This window comes from Lissotriton helveticus, chromosome 1_1, assembly GCF_964261635.1.
Source record: "Lissotriton helveticus chromosome 1_1, aLisHel1.1, whole genome shotgun sequence".
Lineage (NCBI taxonomy): Eukaryota > Metazoa > Chordata > Amphibia > Caudata > Salamandridae > Lissotriton > Lissotriton helveticus.
This window is the reverse complement of record NC_136057.1, coordinates 1,446,510,881-1,446,528,311: the sequence shown is the minus strand read 5'-3', so window position 1 is coordinate 1,446,528,311 and position 17,431 is coordinate 1,446,510,881. Positions and strand designations below refer to the sequence as shown.

Here is a 17,431-nt window from a genome sequence, read left to right as displayed (position 1 = left end):
ACTTTGGCTTTTTCTGTGTCTATAGTAGCCCCCAGATATTGTTGAACCTTGCTTGGTTGTAGGTGTGACTTTGTGTAGTTCACCGTGAACCCTAGCTGGTGTAGTAGCTGAATTGTCTTTTGTGTGTTTTGAAGACATTCTTTTTGTGACTTGGCCTTTATTAGCCAGTCGTCCAAGTATGGGAAGACATGTATTTGTTGTCTTCTTAGGTGAGCTGCCACCACTGCCAGGCATTTTGTGAACACCCTTGGTGCCGTTGTGACACCAAACGGAAGGACTTTGAACTGATAATGTTGTCCTTCTACCACAAACCTGAGGTATTTCCTGTGGGCTTTGTGAATCGGGATATGAAAGTAAGCGTCTTTTAGATCCAGTGTAGAAAGAAAGTCCCCTTTCTTCAGTAAAGGAAGTACCTGTTGGAGCATGACCATGTGGAAATGTTCCGAATTTATGTATGCGTTGAGAGGTCTTAGGTCCAGTATCGGTCTTAGAGACCCATCCTTTTTGGGAATTAGGAAGTATAGGGAGTATACTCCTGTTCCTTGTTGGTGCTGTGGAACCTTCTCTATAGCATGCTTTCCTAGCAGGGATAGTACTTCCTGCTTTAACAGTGTCAGGTGATCTTGTTTCATTGGACGCTGTCTGGGGGGGATGTTTGGTGGGGTAGATGTGAGTTCCAGGCAATAACCATGTTGGATAATTTGTCTCACCCACCTGTCTGATGTGATGTTTTCCCATACAGGTAGGAACTGTGATAGGCGTCCCCCGACCGGTGTTATATGGTCTGGGGGGAGCTGTATGAAGTCACTGCTTTGGGGTTGGAGAGTTGCGGTTATTGTTGTTTCCGCGACCTCTACCCTTGTTGTTGTTACCTCTGTAACTACCTCTAGAATTACCTCTGGGTGATGTAGGTGTAAAAGAGGTTTGTTGCTGGCTTGTACCTGTATTTTTGGATCCTCCTCTATAGGTGGACCTACGAAAGGAACCTCTTTGTGTCGGCTGTTGCAATGCTCCCATTGATTTAGCCGTTTCCGTATCCTTTTTCATCTTTTCTAAGGCCTCATCTGTCCCTGTGCCGAAAAGTGTTTTCCCATCAAAAGGTTGGTTCAGTAACGATGTTTGTACCTCTTGTTTGAACCCTGATACTCTGAGCCATGCATGTCTCCTTAACATGATGCTTGTGTTTGTAGATCTTGCTGCAGTGTCTGCCGCGTCTAGGGCGCACTTTATGGAAGTGTTAGTAATTAACTTTCCTTCTTGTATGAGTTGATCTGCCCTCTTTTGATGTTCTTTAGGGAGATGTGTGATGAGTTTTTCTAACTCATCATAATGCGCTCTGTCATACCTTGCAAGCAGTGCTTGCGTATTAGCTATGCGCCAGCTGTTTGCCGCTTGAGATGCTACTCTCTTGCCAGAGGCATCTATTAGCTTAGACTCTTTGTCAGGAGGTGGAGCTTCTCCTGTAGATAAAGAGTTTGCTCTCTTACGAGCGTTTGTGACCACTAGTGAGTCTAGAGGAATGTGCCCTTTAATGTATATTGGGTCTTTTGGAGCTGCCCTATATTTCTTATCGATTCTTGGGTTCAGTACCCTAGCCCTCACTGGGTCTTTGAATATCTCTGATGTATGACTGAGAAGGCCCTTAAGCATTGGTAGTGTTCCTGATGTCCTTTGTGCAGTAGGTAGTGTTTCTAATAAGAAATCCTCTATTTGAGGTTCTGCATGTAGTTCTACCTTGTGATATGTTGCTGCTCTATTAATGAGTTGCGCAAAACCAGTATTATCATCAGGAGGTGAAGGTTTTGAAGGATACATTTCAGGGTCGTTATCGTTATCTGACCCTACATTGTACTCTTCCCATGGGTCTGCCTCCTCTGGGATTGTGTCTTCATCATCCCCAGGATGTTCCCCCTCCCCTGTGTCACTCTCTACATCTGTTGTAGGTGTAGATGGTCGTGTGGGAGGAATATTTGGTCTATTGTGAGGAAGAGGAGAAGATGGTGTGTGTCTAGGTTTTGGAGAAGGGGGAGGAGTTGTATTTGTCCCCATTGTTCTCTTCTTCGGATGAGTTTTGTCGTCCGAATGTTCCTTCTACCTCTTTTTAGGTAGTTCTGTGACTACCTTGCCAGTTTTTGGATTAATAAACAGAGTCTTTTGTTTAGGATCGGTCTTGTATTCCTGTGTCGGTACCGCAGTTTTCGGTTCCGAAAGGTGTTTTTTCTTCTGACTGTCCATTTGTATTTTCGGCACCGAGATTTTATTCGGATCCGATGTCTTCGGTATCGAAGATGTCCCCGGTGTCGAGGGTGTTTGACGTCGAAACGTGTTTCGGTGTCGACATGGACTGCTACGACTTCGAGCTTTCCTTGACTTGGAGCTTCAGTGTCGATGTGGTCCGTTTATCGGAACCACCATGATGGGAGACCGAGTGTTTCGGTTTCGTTGCCGGGCTCGAAGGCGGGGCGTCGGAAACTTTTTTCGGTTGTCTGACCGGGCTCGAGGGCGGGGTCGACACCGTGCGGGGTCTGTTCTTTGGTAAAGGGACGTCGTCACTCACGGTTTGTTGGACGTCGATTTCCTCGACGTCGGACTCGTCCACTTCAGACCCCGCCTCGTCGGCCTCTTCTTCCTCCTCTTCTGGGTGCTGGTCCTCGAACAGCTCCGGGATTGCTTGTGACTGCATTCTCGATACCTCGTGTCTTCGGGCTCGACGGTTTCTAATCGTCGATTTTGAAGAGAACGCTGCACAGGCCTCACAGTCCCTGGATTCGTGTTCAGGGGACAAGCAGAGGTTGCACACCTCGTGTAGGTCCTTGTGTGGGAACTTAGCACCACACGTTGGACATTTTTTGAATGGAGTCCTTTCCATGGACCCCGGGCTGGACTACTTCGAGTTTCTCGTAGTCGTCGTCCTTCGAAACGCGTCGGTATGGAAGTGAAGTCGCGTTCGATAACAATACCGTCGAATTGGAAAGGGTTACGCGCCGAATATAACCTTCTTTATCGAAGTCGGTCCGGAGCGCTTCGATCCTCATCCGAACCCGATGGTGGAAAAAAACAATCTAAGGATGGAGCCGATGCCCATGCGCACTAACACCAAGAGGAGGAGTCATCTATTACGACAAAGACTTCTCCAGAAGAAAAACAAGTGCAATCATCCGAGCCCAACACCAGATGGCGATCTATTCATAAATGTACCATCTGCAGCCCATATGCCTCGAACTGTAAGTTACTCACACACCTTACACTTCCAGGGCTCCGTGGGCATATTCTCTATGGTCAGCTTCAGGCAGAAGGTATGATATCCCTTGTCACAGGTATCGCACACCAGCATCCTAGAATCTTGCCCTGGTAGTCTGTACAGGAAAATAAAGGTTTAAGAGCTCAACACACATAATAAGGAGTCACCAAAATAAACCACAAGTCTTTAGCCATCCTCTCTCCATGAACTCCCATGTTTCATTCATTACAAACGGAAACAAAGCTTGAGCGACCAACCCTTTTATGGCTATGTTCAGTATCCCTCTAATATTCCATATACCATACACCATACACTTTTGGCTCCCTACCAACCGACCAGATCCACATCTCATACTGTGCTGCCAGTCTAAATTCAGAGAAAGAAAAGCAATGAACAATATGTAATGCAAAGTTATAAAAGGTATTTACAAAGAGACCATATCCTTATCCTGCTTACCACAAAGAATATGCCTAATTGTTCTCACAACTATGCTATTCAGCAACATGGGATGTCATTAACATGCTTGTGAAAATAATATTAGCACTAAATACATATACCTCTTCAAGCTCTTCACACCAATAGTTCCCAGTTCAACACCACTTAGTAATCTGTGCTCTCTTTGGGCTCATCAAGGATAGTGGGGAGACTCACCGGCAAGTTTGGCACACTTTACACTCAGGGCACTGCCAACCCGAACGCTTCAGTGGTGTCACAGTCACCTCTAAGCATGCACCATGGTAGTGTAGCCCGCAGCTTGTGCAGAAGAGGAGGTCCTGAAGGTCTCCTGGCCCATCACAGAGAACACAGCAAGAGCCATCTGAGGAGAGAATGAAGTCAGAGTTCAGAGTGTTGCCCAGAGAAGTACATGTTCTCATTTGGGAATGTGAACAGATCAGTCGAGTGGTTCACAGAGATTCAGAGTTTAAATGAGAAAGGTAATAATATACATGGTTTTATATCAGAACGAAATGCTCGATTAACTTCTAAGGTAGGCAAAAAAGGCATACCATTAATTTTGTTACAGCAGCAGGTACAATGCACCAAGGTGTCCCGGACCAGTGTGAAACTTAATACAAAATATGATCATGTAAGCAAATGAATTTCTCCACAGGTAGCTGTAATAGGATGTACTAGTATGTAATCAGTGTAACTAAACATAATTGTAACAAAGGTTATTTTAAACATAGAATGAGGGTAAGCAAGAAAGGTTATGCCGACAGCTAAAAGCCAAATGCAGGAATAAGACAAGTTGGGCTTTACTATTTAAAAGCCCAAAACTGTAAAGTGTGTTTAGAAAACAGGCCTTTACATAAATACTTTAAAATATATGAAAAGGCATCTCTGCTATTGTCAAAGAATATACTATTAAATGCCTGAGCCTTTTACCAGCAGCTGGGGAACTGCTTAATTTGACAAATCAAATCACAGGAAGAAACTGTAATATTGGGTTGTAGGTAAGTGCCCCTTTTTGCATGGTTACCCCCTAACCATTTGCCAGATATCTGATGCCAATGAGTGTATGCTGGGACCCTGCTAACCAGGCTCCAACACCTGTTCCTCCCAAAACAGTACCTTTGTTGCCACAATTGGCGCAACTCTGGGCACAGGTAAGTCCCTTGTAAAAGGTACCAAAGGGCCTTGTGACCAGATAAGGCCTCTGAGGGCTGCAGCATGTATTATGTCACCCTCGGACACCTCTCACCTTAACCCCCATACATTGCCATTGAAGACTTCATATTTTGATGAGACCAAACTGCCTGTGGCATGGGTAAGTCACCCCTCTAGCAGGCCTTAGAGCCTTAAGACAGGGTACACCATACCACCGGTGAAGGCATAGCTTCATGAGCAATATGCCCCTACAGTGTCTCCTCCATCAGCAAACCATGTAAGTGTAGTAAAGCCCTTTTGCTGGGAGTTTGTCATTACGAACACCACAGCTCCATAATGGCTTCGCTAAAAACTGAGAAATTTGGTACCAAACTTCTCAGCACAATAAACCCACACTGATGCGAGTGTTGGGTTTATTACAAAATGTACCCAGAGGGCATCTTAAAGATGCCCCCCTGAAAAATGACAAACTCCCTAGTGTACTGGCTGACTTGTTCCCGCCAGCCAGCCACCACCAGACAGGTTTGTGATCTCATGGGGTGAGACGCCTTTGTGCTCTCGGAGGTCGGAAACAAAGCCTGTTCTGGGTGGAAGTTCATCACACCTCCCTCTGGCAGAAATAGCAACTCTTGGAGATGATCCTCAAAGGCTCTCACACTGCAATGAGCTGATGTGGGCAGCTCCAACTAGTGGAGATGCCCGCTCCTGTCCAGACCCCACTTTTAGCGACTGGACAGGCAGAAAAATGAGTAAGCAGAGAAGGAGTGTCCACCGCAGCCTGGCACAGCCCTAGGGTCGCCAGGAGCGGAGGCGAGTCACTCTTAGAAATTCTTCATCTTGAATTGGAGAATTAGGCCCAATAGAAAGGGGGATATGCCCCTCTCCCCAAAGGGAGGGGGCACCCAAAGCGTGTAGTCACACTAGGGGACAATAGCCATTGGATACTATCCCCCCCCCCCCACCTACCTCAGTAATGTGCATACATTTAGTATTTACGGGCTCTCCTGAACCTTGTTCCTCAGATTCAATGACCTGCAAAGAAGGACCGAAGAGCCATGCAGCAGTGGAGAAGATGATGACAACTGACTTGGCCCCAACCCTACCGGCCTGTCTCCTCCAGTCAACCTGCTCCAAGAAACCAGTGTGGCTCACGTGGACACCGGAATTATCCAGCTAAGTAATCTACTCCAAGCTGGATCCAGGGAGATCCGAGACACTTGCACCACGCTGCACCCACATCCAGTCCTGGTGGACCACCGACCCAGTGAAGCCCCCATCGGCAATCCTAACCTGAGAGCTAGCCTTGCATGACCTCTCGCTCGATGCCTGCAGCCTCAACCTGAAGGATCACCTCCCCCCCCCCCCCCCCCCCCCCCCAGCCTTTGTATGCCCAGCAAAGGGTGTCCTGGTATCCCTCCTCTATCCTACTTAACTCTCCAGTCGTGTGATTCCATTATCTAACCTCTGGAACAGAGCCTGTAGCCATTTTCCCCAACCGAGGATCTCTATTGATTTGAACAGCCCCCTCCCCCCCCCCCCCACCCCTCCTTTACACTCTACACCCGGCATCCCCCTGTGCCGCTTGTGGTGCAGTCTCGTGCTTTTTTTGTGGCCCCTACAGTGCTGATTTAAACACCCAGGGCCGGTGTCCCTGAGCCACAAGTACTTACCTGTACCTGGTGCCTCTGAGGTGCTCCCAGCCTCCATAGGATAACATTGGGCCCAGTGACTTCTGCACCCGGCCACCCCATTGCCGCTGGTGGTGCAGTACCTTGGTCAGATCCTAGCCCAGTGTTGACCCAAACCCCTGCAGACTGAACTTGAGAACAGCTTACTTACCTGTAAGTTACTCACCTGTATCCTAAAAACAAAGTATCTTTCGGTATTGAAAAGGATTTCTTGCACATGTTCAGTATTGGTTAATGCCACACAAACCTATTGCCCGTAATTTGCAAGTATTGCACCAAAGTACTTATTTGTAACAGAGGTCAACTTAATTCCTAGATATAAAAGTAATATTTTTCTACAACACATTGGCCTGGAGTAAGTCATGGAGTGCGTGTTCCTGCATTGTAGGAGTATGTATACTAAATGCATGCACATTACCCTCTGGGAAGCCGGACTGCTCAGCCCAAAGTGGCCATGGGTATGTCCAGGCGTGGGTCCTGTGCTCGCTGTGCCACTGGATTCAAGCTAGCCTGGCTGATGAGGGGTGAAACTCCGAAACTGGTCCCAGAATGCTCGTTTCCAGTCCAGGAAGGACCTGGCCTGGCAGTTCGGGTTGGACTGTTCCCATGAGGAACAGGGTCAAGACTTATTTGCATATGGCTGGGTCCAAACTGGGGCGGCATAGAGCGCAAAAGAACGATGGATAAAACCCAGATTTGTGAATGGGGCTGAGTGGTTGAAATATTTCAGCACTCTGTCCATCGTCTTGTGCTTGCTATATTTGCCGTAAGGGGCCAAGGGTATGCCCAGACGTGGGTCCCTAGCTCGCAGCGGCACCGGATTCAAGCGAAACCCCGAAACTGGTCCCAGGATGCTCGTTTCGGGTCCAGGGAGGACATAGGATGGCATAGTGAGCAGAAGAACGATGGATTAAACCCAGATCTGTGTGTGACTGGGTATGAGTGGCTAAAATGTTTCTGCACTCCGTCAATCATCTCGTTGTGTTTGCTATGGTAAACCCAGCTACCACTAAATTGAGAGTAAGTTATTATCTACTTTAACCTCTGCCATACCTTTGGGGACACACTATACCTCTTTTTGGTATAGTATATACAGAGCCAGCTTCCTACATGGGTTTAAGACACACTCAACCTTAATAACCAACAAATAAGCCATGATTTAATTATAGCTAGAAATGCTAAGAATATTTGAAAAAAGCCACACACTTGAAATTCGTGGGAAAAATTAGAAATTAGTAATGTACTTTGCTTGAGTGTTTACGGACATCATGTATCAACTTAATGCATATGATCACAAACTAAGCAGCAAAAAACAACAAGTGATGGACTGAATGTGGATCAATGTCACACACTCCCCCAGTCAAAAGATCTGGGCCCAAATCCATCGTTTTTTTGCACTCCACACCACCCTGGGTCAGATAATGGCTTTATGCAAATCAGCTCTGACCCTGTTGCCCCATGGGAACAGTCCAGTCCGAACTACAACAGCCATATCTTTCCCAGACCGGAATCAAGCATCCGAGGACCGGACCGGTTTCGAGGTAACACCTCTCTTCAGCCCGGCTAGCTTGACTCCAAGTGGTGTGGAGTGCCTGGGACCCACGTCTGGGCATCCCCAGCGCACTTAGGGCGGCAATTGCAAAAAACAACAAGTGATGGACTGAATGTGGATCAATGTCACATACTCCCCCAGTCAAAAGATCTGGGCCCAAATCCATCGTTTTTTTGCACTCCACACCACCCTGGGTCAGATAATGGCTTTATGCAAATCAGCTCTGACCCTGTTGCCCCATGGGAACAGTCCAGTCCGAACTACAACAGCCATATCTTTCCCAGACCGGAATCAAGCATCCGAGGACCGGACCGGTTTCGAGGTAACACCTCTCTTCAGCCCGGCTAGCTTGACTCCAAGTGGTGTGGAGTGCCTGGGACCCACGTCTGGGCATCCCCAGCGCACTTAGGGCGGCAATTGCAAAAAACAACAAGTGATGGACTGAATGTGGATCAATGTCACACACTCCCCCAGTCAAAAGATCTGGGCCCAAATCCATCGTTTTTTTGCACTCCACACCACCCTGGGTCAGATAATGGCTTTATGCAAATCAGCTCTGACCCTGTTGCCCCATGGGAACAGTCCAGTCCGAACTACAACAGCCATATCTTTCCCAGACCGGAATCAAGCATCCGAGGACCGGACCGGTTTCGAGGTAACACCTCTCTTCAGCCCGGCTAGCTTGACTCCAAGTGGTGTGGAGTGCCTGGGACCCACGTCTGGGCATCCCCAGCGCACTTAGGGCGGCAATTGCAAAAAACAACAAGTGATGGACTGAATGTGGATCAATGTCACACACTCCCCCAGTCAAAAGATCTGGGCCCAAATCCATCGTTTTTTTGCACTCCACACCACCCTGGGTCAGATAATGGCTTTATGCAAATCAGCTCTGACCCTGTTGCCCCATGGGAACAGTCCAGTCCGAACTACAACAGCCATATCTTTCCCAGACCGGAATCAAGCATCCGAGGACCGGACCGGTTTCGAGGTAACACCTCTCTTCAGCCCGGCTAGCTTGACTCCAAGTGGTGTGGAGTGCCTGGGACCCACGTCTGGGCATCCCCAGCGCACTTAGGGCGGCAATTGCAAAAAACAACAAGTGATGGACTGAATGTGGATCAATGTCACACACTCCCCCAGTCAAAAGATCTGGGCCCAAATCCATCGTTTTTTTGCACTCCACACCACCCTGGGTCAGATAATGGCTTTATGCAAATCAGCTCTGACCCTGTTGCCCCATGGGAACAGTCCAGTCCGAACTACAACAGCCATATCTTTCCCAGACCGGAATCAAGCATCCGAGGACCGGACCGGTTTCGAGGTAACACCTCTCTTCAGCCCGGCTAGCTTGACTCCAAGTGGTGTGGAGTGCCTGGGACCCACGTCTGGGCATCCCCAGCGCACTTAGGGCGGCAATTGCAAAAAACAACAAGTGATGGACTGAATGTGGATCAATGTCACACACTCCCCCAGTCAAAAGATCTGGGCCCAAATCCATCGTTTTTTTGCACTCCACACCACCCTGGGTCAGATAATGGCTTTATGCAAATCAGCTCTGACCCTGTTGCCCCATGGGAACAGTCCAGTCCGAACTACAACAGCCATATCTTTCCCAGACCGGAATCAAGCATCCGAGGACCGGACCGGTTTCGAGGTAACACCTCTCTTCAGCCCGGCTAGCTTGACTCCAAGTGGTGTGGAGTGCCTGGGACCCACGTCTGGGCATCCCCAGCGCACTTAGGGCGGCAATTGCAAAAAACAACAAGTGATGGACTGAATGTGGATCAATGTCACACACTCCCCCAGTCAAAAGATCTGGGCCCAAATCCATCGTTTTTTTGCACTCCACACCACCCTGGGTCAGATAATGGCTTTATGCAAATCAGCTCTGACCCTGTTGCCCCATGGGAACAGTCCAGTCCGAACTACAACAGCCATATCTTTCCCAGACCGGAATCAAGCATCCGAGGACCGGACCGGTTTCGAGGTAACACCTCTCTTCAGCCCGGCTAGCTTGACTCCAAGTGGTGTGGAGTGCCTGGGACCCACGTCTGGGCATCCCCAGCGCACTTAGGGCGGCAATTGCAAAAAACAACAAGTGATGGACTGAATGTGGATCAATGTCACACACTCCCCCAGTCAAAAGATCTGGGCCCAAATCCATCGTTTTTTTGCACTCCACACCACCCTGGGTCAGATAATGGCTTTATGCAAATCAGCTCTGACCCTGTTGCCCCATGGGAACAGTCCAGTCCGAACTACAACAGCCATATCTTTCCCAGACCGGAATCAAGCATCCGAGGACCGGGCCGGTTTCGAGGTAAAACCTCTCTTCAGCCCGGCTAGCTTGACTCCAAGTGGTGTGGAGTGCCTGGGACCCACGTCTGGGCATCCCCAGCGCACTTAGGGCGGCAATTGCAAAAAACAACAAGTGATGGACTGAATGTGGATCAATGTCACACACTCCCCCAGTCAAAAGATCTGGGCCCAAATCCATCGTTTTTTTGCACTCCACACCACCCTGGGTCAGATAATGGCTTTATGCAAATCAGCTCTGACCCTGTTGCCCCATGGGAACAGTCCAGTCCGAACTACAACAGCCATATCTTTCCCAGACCGGAATCAAGCATCCGAGGACCGGACCGGTTTCGAGGTAACACCTCTCTTCAGCCCGGCTAGCTTGACTCCAAGTGGTGTGGAGTGCCTGGGACCCACGTCTGGGCATCCCCAGCGCACTTAGGGCGGCAATTGCAAAAAACAACAAGTGATGGACTGAATGTGGATCAATGTCACACACTCCCCCAGTCAAAAGATCTGGGCCCAAATCCATCGTTTTTTTGCACTCCACACCACCCTGGGTCAGATAATGGCTTTATGCAAATCAGCTCTGACCCTGTTGCCCCATGGGAACAGTCCAGTCCGAACTACAACAGCCATATCTTTCCCAGACCGGAATCAAGCATCCGAGGACCGGACCGGTTTCGAGGTAACACCTCTCTTCAGCCCGGCTAGCTTGACTCCAAGTGGTGTGGAGTGCCTGGGACCCACGTCTGGGCATCCCCAGCGCACTTAGGGCGGCAATTGCAAAAAACAACAAGTGATGGACTGAATGTGGATCAATGTCACACACTCCCCCAGTCAAAAGATCTGGGCCCAAATCCATCGTTTTTTTGCACTCCACACCACCCTGGGTCAGATAATGGCTTTATGCAAATCAGCTCTGACCCTGTTGCCCCATGGGAACAGTCCAGTCCGAACTACAACAGCCATATCTTTCCCAGACCGGAATCAAGCATCCGAGGACCGGACCGGTTTCGAGGTAACACCTCTCTTCAGCCCGGCTAGCTTGACTCCAAGTGGTGTGGAGTGCCTGGGACCCACGTCTGGGCATCCCCAGCGCACTTAGGGCGGCAATTGCAAAAAACAACAAGTGATGGACTGAATGTGGATCAATGTCACACACTCCCCCAGTCAAAAGATCTGGGCCCAAATCCATCGTTTTTTTGCACTCCACACCACCCTGGGTCAGATAATGGCTTTATGCAAATCAGCTCTGACCCTGTTGCCCCATGGGAACAGTCCAGTCCGAACTACAACAGCCATATCTTTCCCAGACCGGAATCAAGCATCCGAGGACCGGACCGGTTTCGAGGTAACACCTCTCTTCAGCCCGGCTAGCTTGACTCCAAGTGGTGTGGAGTGCCTGGGACCCACGTCTGGGCATCCCCAGCGCACTTAGGGCGGCAATTGCAAAAAACAACAAGTGATGGTGAGGTGTTACCTCGAAACCGGTCCGGTCCTCGGATGCTTGATTCCGGTCTGGGAAAGATATGGCTGCTGTAGTTCGGACTGGACTGTTCCCATGGGGCAACAGGGTCAGACCTGATTTGCATAAAGCCATTATCTGACCCAGGGTGGTGTGGAGTGCAAAAAAACGATGGATTTGGGCCCAGATCTTTTGACTGGGGGAGTGTGTGACATTGATCCACATTCAGTCCATCACTTGTTGTTTTTTGCAATTGCCGCCCTAAGTGCGCTGGGGATGCCCAGACGTGGGTCCCAGGCACTCCACACCACTTGGAGTCAAGCTAGCCGGGCTGAAGAGAGGTGTTACCTCGAAACCGGTCCGGTCCTCGGATGCTTGATTCCGGTCTGGGAAAGATATGGCTGTTGTAGTTCGGACTGGACTGTTCCCATGGGGCAACAGGGTCAGACCTGGTTTGCATAAAGCCATTATCTGACCCAGGGTGGTGTGGAGTGCAAAAAAACGATGGATTTGGGCCCAGATCTTTTGACTGGGGGAGTGTGTGACATTGATCCACATTCAGTCCATCACTTGTTGTTTTTTGCACAAACTAAGCAGCATCAAACCTTTCATTAACCCCCCCCCACAATTTTGTTTTCTAGGACTAAGATAAATCATCTGATCACAGCACCCGACAGTGCTGGAGCCACGCAAGCTTAAAAGTAATGAATTGTACAGTGAACTCAATTTGAAAGTGGTTTTAACTTTGAATTAGTTCTGTTAAGTGTGTAATTCAAATAGATCTATTTATTGAATGAGGCAATCCCAGCATCAAACATCAAACGTGATGGTGTTTTTTGAAGACATGTTTGTAACCTCAGCCAAGTCTAACTGAAAGCGAACCAAAGGGAGATTAGCTGAAGTAAACGTATTAGTACAAAAAAATGCAAGGGTAGACCTTTATTTGTTTAGTAGTTTCAAGTTTTCCATATGAGGTGCGGTGCTCCAAGTTCCAGAATTGAGGAAACTACTAGATAAGCAAATGGTGGGAAAAGCGGTAATACATGTTGGGGGCAATTTTGTAGGTATGACACAATTATACAATGTTTTTGTACTTCGCTAGATAACATGAGGCATCTCCAGGTCCAGCCTACGTTATTCACTGCATTCAGCGCTTTAGCATGACACCTGTGATTGTTGTTAGTAAAACTGCAGTGTGTTGACAGAACTATTTTCAAACGGGGTAAATGTTTTGAGGATTTAGAGGTAGAGATAAGTTTGACTATCTCTTCCTCTGGAATGGGTTGGAAGAGTGACCAGGATTTGGTGTTGGGGGTGGGAGCGCAGCTGAGCACCCCAGCTGGGCTACTAAGGTGAGGGGAGGAGCAGTTGATGTCTAGTGAGCGCTCGATCTTGGAGATCTTGTCATTGAAAAAGGTGGCGAAGTTGTCGCACCGTTCTTTGGAAGCTTGTCCCAGGGACGTAGCAGGTTTGGAGGTTTGTTGTCTGATGATCTTGAAGAGCTCCTTGGATCTGTTTTTTGCGCAATCCAGTGCAGAGCGGAAATATACAGATTTTTTGTTCTTGATACGACTGTTATATTTCTTTCTGATAGATCTGAGTTGATCGTGGTGGGAGGTAGTGGGCATGCTCCTCCAGCGACTCTGAGGCCCTTAGTGGTCTCCTTTCGTCGTGGATGTCAGAGTTGAACCAGGATCGGGAACGGGATGGCTCTGGTTTTTTTAAGTTACAGGGGTGCTAGTTGGTCCAGCAGGGATACCATATTCATGTTGTATGGCGAGGTGAGATAATGTGTGGAGAGATCCTTGCCGCTTTCTTCCATGATGTCCAGGGGGATCTGGGTGAGGTTTCTGGACCGGGGGGGGGGGGGGGGGGGGTCTTGAACAGAAGGCAGGGATAGAGCTATTTTGTTGATGTGGAAAGATCATGTGGTGATCCGACCAGTCCACTGGAAGAATGTTGTCAATCGTGATTCCGTCCCGATGGGCAATAATGGCATCCAAGGTCGCTCCTTTGTTGCGAGTTTCTTCCGAGCAGTGTTGGGACAGGTTATTGTTGCAGAGGAGATTATTGAGAGATTGAATTAGTGTGTTGTTGGCTTCGTTCCAGCAAAGGTTGAAATCGCCCAGGATTAGGCAGTTAGTGTCTTTGAGAGCGCAGTGGGCGATCAAGTCGGATAAGTGTTCCACAAATGTGTGGGTGTTACCTGGTGGGTGATAGAGTAGGTGACCAACTAATGGGCTGTTATCCTTCGTTGTGATGTTGACAGTGAGACATTCAAAGGAGCTATACTTGCAGGAGTCCATTACAGTGATGTCTATGTCCTTTTTATGGATTATGGCCAAACCTCCACCTCGTTGGTCTTCTCTATCTTTGTTGATGGAGAAACCTGGGGGTACCAGCATATCAAAACAGGGAGGGGAGATCTCGTTCAGCCATGTCTCCGTGATTAAAGCAATATCTAAATCTTGAAAGAGGATGGCTTCCGCTAATTCCGTTGCATGCTTGGGGGCTGATCTACAGTTAATGAGCATGCAGTTAGTGGATAATTTCCTATTGCTCAGGTACTCTCCTGATGGGGCCCTTGGAATTGAGGAAAGGGAGGGTGGAGGTCTTGTGCTTTTTGCAGGGGGGTGGTCTCTTCTGAAGCCTGTGATCACTTGAATATTAGAATTCAGGGAAGCTGAGAGAGGAGAGACATAGGTGAAGACTAGGTCCGAAGCTTCTTCATCAGACATTGCTGCTTTAGTTCTGGAAGGTCTTTGTGACCGGGTCTCAGCCTCCTTACTAGGATGGATCTGTACCCTAGATGCGCAGGCTTTGATTCTTTCGGGAGGCTGAAACGGGATCTCAGCGTCTCTCCTGGTAGGATTCTGCCGCTGGATCTTGTGGGCGGATGAGGGCCCGAGATGCGGGTTTAGAAGGATATGGTCTGTTTGAGAAGAGGACCTGGGTGGTCCTGGGGTTAGACTCGGGGGTCTCACAGGGTCAGTAATGCACTGTTGCACCCTCAGCTGCACAAGGGCGGCCGGGTGCAGAGTGTTAAGGCTCAATGTTATCTTATGGAGGAAAGGGGGACTCCGGTTCGTGGCTGCTTGCAAGATGGCCACGGGGTTGTGGGAGCAAAGCTCCTAGGGTTAAGCTCAGGGTAAAATGGGGACCAAGTTAGCACAAAAGGGGCGCTCTTAGCGGCACTAGGGCTGCCGGGTGCATGGTGCTGTTTTGAGGTCCGGTGCCCTGTTGATTTCAATGGAGATTCTCCGGGACAAAGAAACACTGCAGGCTATGGGACAAGGATCTTCCAGGAGTGACCACCACTTCGAAGGGTAAGTTGGGATGTAGAGGGTTGGTTAGGCACCACTGGGTTGGGCACACAAGGCCGTGGGGCATCTGGTGCAGGGGTGCCTTTGGACGCCAGATTTTCTTATCTGCTCTGGTCGAGGTAGGGAGGGGGGCCTCTGGATTGAGGCTGCAGGTGTCGTCTGGAGGCAGGTCAGGGGTCGCCGGATCTCGGGTCAGGATCGCCAGGGGGTACCTCCTAGGGGTGTTTTTACACTCTAGCTCAGGCCGGGTTCAGCAGGTGCAGTGTGGGCCTGATTAGCGGTTCCTGGCTGGCACCAGGAGCTGCAGTTCAAACACGTCCGGTGTTCACGGGAGAAACAGCGTGGAAGTTGATTGCAGGCAGGTCCTCTGGGGGTTTTGAGGTTGCTGGCCGCTGAACACGCCAGGGTTTTGCAGGAGCAGGTTCGAGGGAAGACAGGCCTGTAGGGCTGGGGGCAAGTCAGTGGGCGTCGTCCTCTTGTTAGCGCTGCCCGTCTTTTCGTCCTTCTCCTTTTCTTGTGGTTGCTGGATCTGAGGAAGGAAGGTTTAGGGTCCCCCTAAATACTAAATTTAGGGGTGTTACAGGTAGGTAAAGGTCAGGGACCAATGGGTCCCTACCCTGGGGTGGGTACACCCCCTATTCTGCAGGGGGGCAGGAGCCTGTCCCTGGTTGGCTGGATCCCCCCATCCTTAAGATGGCAGGGACTTTAGGTTCTGCTTCACCTCGCCTCCCCCACCTTAGGGGTGGAGTTGGCAGAGGTAAGCACACCTCTTTTCCTCACTTTGTTTTTCCTGCCGGGCCTCCCGCCCAAAGTGGGGGGTAGAACCAGTGGGGACCAGTTGCTGAATACCGCAAGTGGCTTGGAGAGGGTCGCAAAGGCGGTATGCCTTTGAAGCTTCTCCTTCGTGAACCCTGCCCATCCTGGGGGAGGAGGCTTGGCACCACGTCCCAGGATGTGCATTGTTGCAGGCCCCCGAGAGTGGCAAGTTCTCAACCCAGGGGTCCAGAAACATGTCTGGTGGTGGCAGCATCGGCAGCCACTCAGTCAGGTCACTGGGAGTTGGTCAAGTTTCAGGGGACATCTCTAAGATGCCCTCTGTCGTGCATTTTATATTAAATCCCACACTGGCATCAGTGTGGGTTTAATGTGCTGAGAAGAACAATAGTTACTTACCTGTAATCTGTGGTTCTCCAGTATTGGTGTCTTTCATAGATTCACATGCCTGAATCATTCCCCGTCGTCGGAGTGGGAGTCCCACGGTACATAAAATAGCAATAATATGCCATACTATCAAATAAAAAACCAGTAATTCCCAACCAGGACTATCTAGTCATTTTGTATAGAACAAACTGCAGCCAAGGTTCTCCCCAGAGGCTCAGGCTCTCAGATTTTTTCGCAAGGAGTGATGGTAAACCAATGTAGCCTTAGAGCCTCTGAGGGGAGGTGGGCGGGTTGCATGTGAATCTATGAAAGACACCAATACTGGAGAACCACAGATTACAGGTAAGTAACTATTGTTCTTCTCCAGTATTAGGGGTGTCTTTCATAGATTCACATGCCTGAATCAGAGTAGATAGCAGTACACATCCGTGTCTGGAAGACGCTGTTCATAGCATAAGGTGCTAAATATGAGATGCACATAACTATGAAATATATATATATATATATATATATATATATATATATATATATCTCAAAGAAAGTTTTTTCCCATGAAGGAGAGCCACATACAGGAGGTAAGTTTTACCGCTTTTATTCACGATGATGCAGCAAGGCAGCAAGGAAATCCACAATTTAAAATAAACAGACTATTGCCTGACGCGTTTCATGCTTGCTCGCATTTCCTCAGAGGCAGTCTTCTGGCGCACAGCGTGTTGCGGTGACGGTATTTGATAATCCTTTTCACCTGGTCATGTGGGCGGTGGCTCACCTAGAGCCTTCTGGTCATTGTAGTGCCACAAATGAAACTTCAGTGAGTATTGCCACGCTGTGTCTGATTGTGCCTAACATCAAAAGTCTTACTCACTTTGCTGCTCAAATAGTTATTCGTGAAACACGATCTCCTGCCCCTAGCGCCGGTCGCCGTTTGACTCCAGCAGGTCCGCTTTGCAGCTTCAGAGCTCTCCCACGGCCGGGACCAGCCGTTTTAATCTCAAAGAAAGTTTTTTCCCATGAAGGAGAGCCACATACAGGAGGTAAGTTTTACCGCTTTTATTCACGATGATGCAGCAAGGCAGCAAGGAAATCCACAAT

At 49.1% G+C, this 17,431-nt stretch overlaps 1 protein-coding gene across 6 annotated transcripts in view; it reads right to left on the bottom strand.

The window, feature by feature from the left end:
- KMT2D (lysine methyltransferase 2D) overlaps positions 1-17,431 on the bottom strand; it is a 1,543,965-nt gene that overhangs the window by 1,307,108 nt on the left and 219,426 nt on the right. For all 6 annotated transcript variants that reach the window (XM_078685770.1, XM_078685786.1, XM_078685782.1 and 3 more), the window contains exons 7-8: positions 3,893-4,058; positions 3,242-3,356 (exon numbers count right to left, since the gene is read on the bottom strand). In XM_078685770.1, the coding sequence (XP_078541896.1) occupies positions 3,242-3,356; positions 3,893-4,058 (281 nt within the window). The remainder of the gene's footprint in view (positions 1-3,241; positions 3,357-3,892; positions 4,059-17,431) is intronic.